Source organism: Archocentrus centrarchus, chromosome 24, assembly GCF_007364275.1.
Source record: "Archocentrus centrarchus isolate MPI-CPG fArcCen1 chromosome 24, fArcCen1, whole genome shotgun sequence".
In the NCBI taxonomy this organism is placed as follows: Eukaryota; Metazoa; Chordata; class Actinopteri; order Cichliformes; family Cichlidae; genus Archocentrus; species Archocentrus centrarchus.
Genome location: NC_044369.1, coordinates 33286512 through 33297430, shown reverse-complemented (window position 1 = coordinate 33297430; position 10919 = coordinate 33286512). Strand labels below are relative to the sequence as shown.

The 10919-nt window shown below is 39.8% G+C and overlaps 1 protein-coding gene across 1 annotated transcript; it reads right to left on the bottom strand.

Moving 5' to 3' along the window:
* Positions 1-683: 683 nt before the first annotated feature.
* On the bottom strand, positions 684-8406 carry pcare2 (photoreceptor cilium actin regulator 2). The gene is made up of 2 exons (XM_030722291.1): positions 5320-8406; positions 684-1277 (listed from the first exon to the last, which is right to left on the bottom strand). Exons 1-2 carry the CDS (start codon positions 8037-8039, stop codon positions 1211-1213), a joined length of 2787 nt encoding a protein of 928 aa, XP_030578151.1. The 5' UTR covers positions 8040-8406; the 3' UTR covers positions 684-1210.
* Positions 8407-10919: the final 2513 nt, after the last annotated feature.

Below are 10919 nucleotides of genomic sequence, written 5' to 3'. Positions count from 1 at the left end.
TTTGATGGCAAGAAAGACCAGTGAAATTTTCAGCCTTTTGCCTTCATTAGATGGTGTAGAAGTAGAGAGTGGCTAGGAAAAGCAGGAAGAGCGATTAGGGTAAAACACAGCAGAGGGCCTCAGGTCGGTCTCAAACCCAGCATTTCAGCCTTAAGCTAAACTGGCAAATGACAGTTCTAATTCTTAGCTCTTAAAGAGTTCCTTGGGCTTTCCCATTGCTCTGAGTATTGGCCAATCAAATGAGTGCTGTCAAACAAATCCTTTTTATGCTACCAATGAGAAACTATCAGTCATGATCATTAACAGTTAGTTAACAGGCCTTAGCCTTGTCACATTAAAATACATTGTAGAACCTTTAGCACCAATTATTGAAAGATTTAAATGAATGTATGTTTATATATTTGAGCCTGTATGTATAATTTTGACCCTGTGTGGAAAAGAGAGAATCCAGATTAAATTAAAAGTTGTGCACCCAGTCCTGTTTTTTAAAGTAATTAAAAATGTGTGCTGTACAATCATTAGGCCCCAGAGAAGGTTCACATTCAACAGCCCCAAATTACATGACATTTATGCCAACGATGAGTGTATGTAGACTTCTGATCACAACTGTAAATCATCTTTACATATCTCTGTGTATTTGCAAGCCTCTCAGATTTCTGCAGTATTCTGAAAGAAAAACCAGATTTTGATTTTTCTCCTTTATTTGGATACTGTTGAGGTAGAAAACATTGGTAATGCCAAAGGTAAGCTAATATAAACCAAACAAACACAAAATTGGATACATACTTTTAAAAAGAGTGCATGTGATGATCATAGTAATTAAAGTAGTCTCTTACTTTTGGTATAGCAACCAAAAACAACCTCCAGGTATTTTGGGATGTAAAAGTATATATGTTTTAATAAGATAAATACATGTATCTTTAGATTTAATAATATTTAAGATTTATTACTCAGCATTCAGTATAAATTAGGTATACCCTACACAAAGATTTTGACAATGTTTAAAACAAAAAAATGCTTAAACTCTTAATGACTTGTATTAATCATAAATGTATCTGAAACCCATTCTAAGAAAAAGATACTGGACATTGGAAAACCAGTGAAAGAGAAAGGAGACAAACCTCACAATCCTACTTATACAAACTTCTTTCATTTTTCTCTTCCCAACTCATATTTTACTTTAGAAACCCTGGCCAGTCACAGTTGGACTTCAGGCTGTCATAACATTGGCACTTGCATCCATCTTATCATCTCCTGTCATCAGAGGGTTTCCCAGCCTATAAGAGAACAAGAAATGATGGGAAAGGAGCTTTAGTGCAAGAATAGATCATGTGGGGTTGCTTGCTGGGGAGTTTACATAACTGTGGGGGTGGAGAGTAGGGCAGGAGGGTTAATCCAATCTGGATTAAGTAGGTGGCTTATCTAGATGCAGGTTGGTAGCATACATCTGAGCGCAGGAGCTGTAGGAATGAATTAGAGTTAAACTGTTTGAAAAAGATTATACGGCATGTGTTCAGAGTGACTAAATCCTCAGTGTCAATCTCCTCAGAAGTAAAGCTCTACAAGAATAAAGTGTTAAGAGCTGTTCTCAAAAAAACAAAGAGAACTGAAGGCTAAGACAAAGTATTGTATGCTTGCTAAGTACATTTGTTCAGTTTACATTTACTCAGAAAGTATCATTTAAATGGCACTGTCTGATGTAATCCCATTTTCTCAACAACATTTTGGGGTAGTACTCCACTGCTATATAAAAACTTCAGATGGAAAATTAATCAAACTATATATTGTTATAGATGCATTCTTATTGATTAACTGCCTGTGCCAGACCTCTGAATTTTTCCGCTGCATCAAGCTGATGCATTGGTGTCATATTGTGACATTAAACAGCAGCTTTGGGTTTAAAAAGAATAAAAGAAGCTTAATGAGCACTGCAGGAATACTAACAATCAGCACAGCTGGTGGGACTGACGATGACGTGATATTTTCAACATCATTTGGCTGGTGCTGCCCAACAAATCTGTGGCATTGATACACATCAGTGATGGCTCTAAATGTTAGATTCAGGTTAATATGTCAGTCTCTAATAATTGATCACTGCTGAAATCTATTAGACTGGAGATGAAAATGGAATGTAAAGGGCTTACAGTCATGTCAGGCTAAAAATTAAACTTGTAAAAGAAATGATTTCAATTTTTCTTTTTAGTTCCTTCAGGTAGTGGTTATGTTTACTTCTCAAAGTCTTAAAAAACCTGTGCCTTTGGCACAGAGGTCATTTTACTTAAACTCCAGTATGGAATGTAAATACAGATTTTTTTTTTAATCCAAAATGCTGCAGCTAGAGTACTGACAGGGACTAGAAAGAGAGAGCAGATTTCTCCCATATTGGCTTCTCTTCATTGGCTCCCTGTTAAATCTACAATAGAATTTAAAATCCTTCTCCTCACATACAAGGTCTTGAATAATCAGGCACCCTCTCTATTTTTTCGATTAGGCTTAAAACTTTCCTTTATGATCAAGCTTATAGTTAGGGCTGGATCAGGTGACCCTGAACCCTCCCTTAGTTATGCTGCTATAGGCCTAGGCTGCTGGGGGGTTCCCATGATGCTCTGTGTTTCTTTGCATTCCCCTCTTTTTTATTGTGTTTATACTCCACTCTGCATTTAATCATTAGTTATTATTAATCTCTGTCTCTCCCCTCACAGCAGATGACCCCCCCTCCCTGAGCCTGGTTCTGCTGGAGGTTTCTTCCTGTTAAAGGGGGTTTTTGCCTTCCCACACACTAAGAAATAGAGGGACAAGAATGGACCTACAAGGTACAAAGGCTTTGTCGCTCCAGCTGTACCCTAGTGGAGTACAACATTGTACCTCTCAACCTCAGAATAATTTTGTACCTTATTGTCTGACCTTTAAAAGAACATTTCTGTACCTGTAGTGACAAATATGTACCTTTATATACAGGTACAAATTATGTACCTGATAAGGTACAGCTGGAGAAACAAAGCCTTTGTACCTTTTTAGGTCCATTCCTGCCCCTCTATTTCTTAGTGTGCACTGTCACCAAGTGCTGCTCATAGGGGGTCGTTTTGACTGTTGGGTTTTCTCTGTAATTACTCTAGGGTCTTTATCTACAATATAAAGTGCCTTGAGACGACTGTTTGTTGTGATTTGGTGCTATCTAAAAATAAAATTGACTTGAATTGAACACTTAAAAATTGCTGTTGTAGCCTTTAACTGATAACACACTTCTCAGAAATCTCCAAATTCCCATTAAGACCTCAGTTACCTGTCTAAATGAGGTCTTAGAGACTGGTGGGAGAAACCCTGGCACCCACTGGTTCTGAGGGAAAATGTGTGTATTGCCCTACCAGTTGCCAAGAGGTTGCTAGCTCTTGCCAGGTGAAAGTGGTTACAAAGAGGGTGCTCTACTAAAAATCTTGTGGTTTTGTTGCTAGCAGATTGATGTGGTGACCCTGTGTTTGCATGTAAGACGCCAACTTGTCTGCAAACACTCACATTTACTCTTTGAGCTGTAGTGAAACTTGAAAAAGTACAACACAAACAGGAAGCCACACGTTTCAAAAGCCTCAGCTTTTACTTTGAAGGCAAATGTTCTCTGCTTCTGGTTTGTGTCACACTTCTCAGAGTTGCTTCAGTAGTTTGTGAGTGTTTGCAGACAAGTTGATGTTTTCTGTTGCAAACTATGGGCAACCCCAGCAATCTACTAGCAACCAAATCAATCACAAGGAGGTTTTTAGTGTGACACTGCATATCTCTTTTTCAACTAGCAACTGCCAGCAACCACTCACCAACCCCCTGTGGAATACACACTTTTCCTGAGCAACCGGTCGTTGCTGACCAGTCTCTAGGCATGTGTGAGTGTGGACTAGCAAACTATTCATAGCAGTATTATTATCAGCCAAGAAACCCAGAGAGTAGCCAGTTGTACCACTAAAAATGCAACTATCTGGAAGTGCAGCACTGTTTTGGTTAAATACTAATTTACACAACCTTATAAGCCTAAGTTGATTTATTACCTTAGTTTTTAAACTACACTTGACCACATTGTGTGTAACCAGTTGTGTGCGTAATTGCCAAGAATATGGTGCAATTTCCTGCTTACACTCTTGCTTCTGTTCCAACATGCAATAGCTTTGCAGTTCCCCGTTCATGGCAAATAAGTGTGCTGCTACTGGCTGGCAGTATCTGAACGTTAATAGATCCACTATCCAGCCAACCATTTCCACCTTATTATCCACTTTACAGTACTTGCATTTATTTAATTTGCTTATTGAAAAAAACAAACAGAAACTGTCTTTTTTTACAGTTTCATTTCAGTAACAGTATACTGAACATACAGCCATATGCAGTATATGCAGTGTATACGTCTATCTTTCTGAATGTATAGATAAACTAAACTGTTTATACCTACCTAGCTTGTTTTACACATATACTTCTTTTCTGAGTTACAACTTGTTTTGTGTGATTGTACAAAAGCACCTTGATCTGAATAAAGATTTTGAATCATAAATATATTCAGTTTGTCCTGTGTGGAGCGAAGCTTTTCAGTTTGGTGCCTGTGCTGTCATAAATTATAGGTTAAAGGTCTCGCATGTCTACATTAGAGAATTCTTAGAACAGTGTAGATGCTATTTCATGCTGGCTTGAAAGTACTGAGACTTCATGGGCTGACTGCCTTATATGCACAATGATGTGGTGTCTTTTTCAAAGAATCGCATGAAATTGAATTTAAAGTATAGGCTTGGGGAAATTTTAAACCTACAATATATAAAATATATAAAAAAACAATAATAAATTAAATAATTAACCAAATTTAACAGGTTAGTAAAGTGAGCCATCTAGCACAGAGGTAGAAAAGGCAGTTGCTGATCAGATCTGATTTGTCTGTGCTGGGAATGCAGATCATTCGCAGTAAGGCAGACAGCTGTTTGAGTCAAAAGCCATCAGGGTCAAACTAATCTGTTAGGGACAGACTTAAACAATTTCAGCTTTTGTTGTTGGTGTGGTTCTGAACCCACCCCTCAGAGGGTTGATGATTTTGGTTTCCACTGACTACTGTTACATCATTTTGCTAGATTTCAGTGTATGTCAGTCAGGATTTTCAGTCTGAACGTGTCATTCATCAAGTGTGATTTATATGTGCCCCCTTTTGTTGAGTAGTTTATATTTTCTTAATTGGTACCATCAAAAAAATTCACTCAGGTGTGAAGAAAAGATTTGGTGACCTACTTTTAAACAAAAAAATTGTAATGCATATTTTTTCCACATGTAATCACATGTGTCATCTTTGGTAATACTTACCTATATTTTGTGACAGTAGGTTCACTCCCCTTGTCCTGCACAGAGGCCAAAGTGTCATCTTTGAGAAACTCCGAATGCAAAGTCCCTCTAGGCCGATGGTCTGATTGGGTGCGGCGAGCAGAGCTGTCTGTTCCTCGGGTGGATAGTCTGCCCCGGGAGACCTCTCCCCCTATTCTGGGAAGCACAGAACTTCCAAAGGCCTTTGAGTTTTGAAACTCATTTTGACAGAAAACTGAGCGTGCAGCCCGAAAGGATACAGATGGAATGATTTCTTCTGTTTTGTTATCTGTAGCATGTGTTACTATTCTGGGAGAATTAGGGCGAGATGAGGGCCTAGAAGTGGACTGAGGTCTAAATGCAGGGGGACTTGGAAATCTTTTGCACGTGGTGGGACAAGATGGTGGAAGTCGGACTCTGGAGACGGGTGGGGCTATTACAGTTACACTGCAAGAAGATATTTCACCCTCATAAAATTCATTGCTGTTACATCTTCTGCCTATTGTGGCTTGAAGAGGAGAACTTGCTCTGCTGCCTGGTTCAACAATGTTGATCTTCTCAGAAGATTCTGCTGCATCACGCAGGTGAATAATCTTACATGCCTTCTGGTAGAGATTGTTAGTTTTCTTCATTTCCATGTCCAGATCTGCTTCTGGTTGCTGATCCACATCCTGAGCTCCTGTAACAGCATCCTGCCTAACAGGATGGGCAGGAGAGGCAGCGGTCGTCTTTGGCCTCATACATACTCGGTTTGGCAACACTTCCACATTGTGAATGGATGCCTTCAGGCGATGGGAGACTCCAGTCTTTTGGTTTATTACTGGTGGAATGAATGAAACTTCCTGCAACCCCTCCTCAGTTCCTGGTAGGACCTGAGTACTCTGGAAGGAATCGTCCATCAGGACCTCTGGGGGTGGAGGTGGTAGGTTGTCCACATCCAACTCATCCCTGCTATCAGGCCAGCTGTTGTTGTTGTTGCCACTGATTACTGAACTTTCTTCCTTGCCATTTACTGTGTCAGATAACTGAAGAATCCCACTTTTCCTGGGCTTCCTGATATGAGGTGGAATATTAGCAAGACTCTGCCCAGGTCTCGTATCAACTCCTTGGCTAAAGGTATGAATTAACCTTCTGACAGAGTGGCGTTTTGGTGAATGGGTTCCTAAGATTGGTAAGGAACAAGATGGTTGATTTGTTCTCAAGGAGCCTTTGTGTGCACCTGATGATCCATTTAATGAATGCCTTCTTAGTCCAGCTCTATACAAATGATAATGAGGTCTTGCAAACGCTTTGTTTCCTTGGATTTCTGACAACTTTTTTATTCTCTGATCCAAGACCCCCTGGCTCTCTTGTAACTCTGTCATTCCACACCTAGTAAATGAAAGGTGTTCAGACTTTGTAATAATCGCAGCAGTCAGAGCTCGTTTAACTGTTGCCTGCTGATCTTGAGTGTAATTTGCATGCACATAGCGAATGGCCTGACTGGGATCTGGTGGGGAAGAGTTTGACCTCTTCCTTCCTTGTGTATCACTTTCATCCTCTTCATTCTCTTCATCATCATCATCATCATCATCATCATCATAATCGTCATTATCATCATTATCCTCGTCATCGTCTTCGTTATGGCATCCCAGGTTGGGTAAATTACTGGGGAGACTATCAAGTGCAGTCTGAATGTTGACTCCAGACCCACAACTTCCAGATCCAGCACTTCCACGATGCCTCCGATGCCTTTCAGAACCCGTTAGGCTCTCATTTTCTCCCCCGATACCACTGTCCTCACTATGCAGTGTTGAATCTTCTGGGTTGGACTTAATCATAGCAGCCCCTTCTATTTGTGCAAGCACTTGAGCTAGTCTCCTCTCTGCTGCCTGCTTGGTCTGCAGCTTCTGAATCAGCACTTTATAGAAAGAAGAAAAATATTCTGCTGCTTCCTCAAGTGTGGTGTCACCTAGTGCCTGTACTGAGCCTCCCATCAGCTTCATCTTTTCACTTGACTGTTGGAGCAGTTGCTGTAAAAGATCTGGAGGTGGATCAGTCTGACATGTTGTGCCAGTTCTAGGGTTAGCTGAACACATCATCCCTGAAGGTAAGGTCATACAGTCACCATGTTCCTTCAACATCAGCTCCCCCTCATCAGCCATCTCCTCTAGTGCTTGGTTGATCTCTTCAAAGCGCAACACTAAAGCAGACATCATGGGCTGGAGGGACGACTGTGTCTGGGCGGCCTGGTCTAGCAGACCCAAAAGAGTTTCATATTTGGAAATGTTTGGGTTCAGAAAGTTATAGGCTGCCTGATGAGCCCTCACCATGTGAGGTGGGAAGTCTACCTTTGTCTGGATATTGTAGGACTTCCTGTGATTCTCAGTAGATCTTTTCTTGCATTTACTTTTCTTTCGTTTTGCCGTTTTTTTAATCACCTTTGTTTGTTCAGAATGAGTGATCATTTCTTGGGGCATCATGTTTACTTCTGTTTCTTTAATTTCCTCCAGATTAGGTGCACTCTTTGCATCTGAGGCCAGTGGAAATAAGTCAGTCTCGTTGGTATGAAATTCTTCATTAGGTAGCGGAAGTTCATTTTCTATTGCTTCGGTTTCCAAACATGTATTTTCAACTTCTACAGGTCTATAATTAGCACCATCCTGTGGTGCTTCACCCAGAGAAGCTTTTGGAGATGCTTCTGGCTTTAAAAATAACTTTCCTTTGGATGGAGAACAGCCCATTGTTGCATTCAAAGTGATTCAAGAAAAACGCTTTTCTTTTGAAGAAAAATTAGGCCAGGAAAGAAAATTGTAAATCCAGAAGTACGACAGTCTTAAAGGCAAAGTTATTTAGAATCCTCCAGCATCGACTTTTGTGTCAGTCCAGTCTCCATGTGCTGATTCCCATGTATTTCTTCAGTCATTTTATACCTTCTCCACAAATGTTGGATCAAACAGTGCAGCAAAGATACCTATACCTGTTGGTGAGGTGGCTACTGAAGCTAAGGTGGTGTAGATAAGACGGTTTAGAGATGGGAGCTGGTTCTTCCTTCTCTCTCCTTCAGCCAGCATGCACAGATGGTCGTGTTAAGTGCATCAACCACAACACACAGGCCTGTGCACATGTACACACTCAGGCATTTACACGTAAGACTTTAAGCTCATCAGATTAATCAGAGCCAAGTTTGTCAGGTGGTGTTTTTAGCCTCACCCACTGCAGTGCTGGCAAGGTTTACATGCAACTGCCGAGTGATAAACAACCTGTTTGTTAAAGCTTTAAGAAGTGTACAGCTATACTTGCAAATGAAAAAAAAAGGGTTATGATCATATTAAAAATGTTTCCCATTAGCTCTGGATATAGATCCTTTCAACCTTTCATTCTCCTCACATACAAGGTCATGACCTCAACTTAACTTAAAGATCTCATAGTACCGTATCATCCCAATAGAGCACTGTTGGCTTACTTGTGGTTCCTGGGATACTTAAGATTAGAATGGAAGGCAGCAGGTTCTGTGGAACCAGCTCCCAGCTTGGATTCAGGAGACAGACACCCTCTCTATTTTTAAGATTAGGCTTAAAACTTTCCTTTATGATCAAGCTTATAGTTAGGGCTGGATCAGGTGACCCTGAACCCTCCCTTAGTTATGCTGCTATAGGCCTAGACTGCTGGGGGGTTCACATAATGCACTGTGTTTCCTTTCATTCAGCTCTTTTCACTCTCTTCATACTCCACTCTGCATTTAATCATTAGTTATTATTAATCTCTGTCTCTCCCCCCTCAGCAGATGACCCCCCCTCCCTGAGCCTGGTTCTGCTGGAGGTTTCTTCCTGTTAAAGGGAGTTTTTCCTTCCCACTGTCACCAAGTGCTGCTCATAGGGGGTCATCTAATTGTTGGGGTTTTCTTACCTTACAGTAAGGAGTGCCTTGAGGTGACTGTTGCTGTTGTTTATATAGTGATTTGGCACAATAGCAATAAAAGTGAATTAAATTGAATTGAACTTGGAAAAACTGGATTTAAAAACTTTGCTGCCTATGAACAGAGGAATCTATAAAAACCTATGAAACTTTATTCTCTTTTTTAATTGAATCACTTTAAAAGGTTAGATATATTTATCTGCACCTACACTTATATATGTTATATATGTGTTTCTTGATTTTTGAACATGAATGTGTCCTTGTATTGTGTCTCTCTTTGAATTCTTGTCTGTCTTTTGTTCATTTTTATACACAAGTCTAGATATTTTGCAAAGCTTGACTTAATAGTCAGTGGTATGTACACACAACATGTTGTCTGTGGAACATACATGCAGTCACAAGCAGTAGTGAGGCACTAAGTTTGGGAAAGCAGGTTTAGAAGATGGTGCCATCATGTATACCTCCATGTAAAGTCTAATCCTGTCTCATCTTGTGCTGCATGGCAAGCTTTTCCTATGGGCCTCAGGAATATTGTAGTATTTAACAATCAAGAGTTGATGTTCTTGCTCCCTCTTTCTAGAAGGTTCAGGAGGTGACTAGTCCTGTCCTGAACATCTCCAAAAGTTTCATTTTGGAAGTATTTTTTAGCTTTAACAGGACATTTTGGTTGGTTGTTTAAAGAACTGTGACTCAACATCTCAGTGTTTTGGCCTCTGAATGGGCGCTGCACAGGAAAGAATTAAGAATATAAAAAGAGGTGATTGTTTTTGTAGCTTTTAATCGCAAATTAAAACCAAGTTCATGAGCCAAAATTTTCACACTGCATATTGCTGTATCTGTTTAAACTGGTTTGGATCTGTTTGGAGTTTGTGTAATTACCTCACCCACCAATAAGTGGCATGAGATTACGTTTTCACTCCGGTTTGTTTGTTTGTTTGTTATTAATATAAATCAAAAATTGTTGAAACTTTGTGGAAATATTCCTTCGGGGCCCAAGAATATATGATTTCATTTTCAAGGTCAATGTCGCCACAGTTTTTCAAAGATTTAAAAAATCTCCATCTCTCTTCATTGGCGAAATTTAAAAACTTCGATCTCAGTAAACGTTTCATCTATTGTGATTAAATTTGGTACTCAGGTATAAACAGTTGCTGTTGCTAATTAAATGTCTTTTTCTATGTTAAATTAAAAATATTCACAATAATAAGTGAACTTTACAAACCCGACACAAAAATCACATCAATTCATTTCTCTGCAAATGTTTGTTTTTCTTTTTTCATTTGTTTTTTTCGAGGATACTATTAGGATACCTAAACTGAATAAAATATACCCCGACTATAAATGCCATTATCTGTTCATGTGGATTTAAATACATATATGAAATTAAATTTTACAGGTTTTAAAAGCCAGTGAAATAAATTTCTAGTCTTTGAGATCTAGTCATTTATGATGGTGTATGATTGGGTGGTATCTACTGCAGCGTATTAACGGCACATTGAACATTTGGGGTGGGCGAGGTACGGGCTGCACTGAGTGCTCTTCTAGTTAGTATTGTGATTATTGTGCCTCTCTAATGTCTCACGCACACGTTTTTAATATATAGTTCAGTAAGAAGTGCGCTCTCAGGCCTCGGTAAGAACAGCAGCACAGAAAGCCTGAGCCCAGCTCTAATCCCTGTCGCCCACACCCAGGTGTGCCGTACTAAC

Excerpts from the sequence above, each read along its gene's own strand:
- pcare2 (XM_030722291.1), bottom strand. The coding sequence starts at position 8,039 with ATGGGCTGTTCTCCATCCAAAGGAAAGTTATTTTTAAAGCCAGAAGCA. Across the intron at positions 1,278-5,319 it reads CCTACTGTCACAAAATATAG|GCTGGGAAACCCTCTGATGA; the intron begins GTAAGTATTACC and ends GTTCTCTTATAG.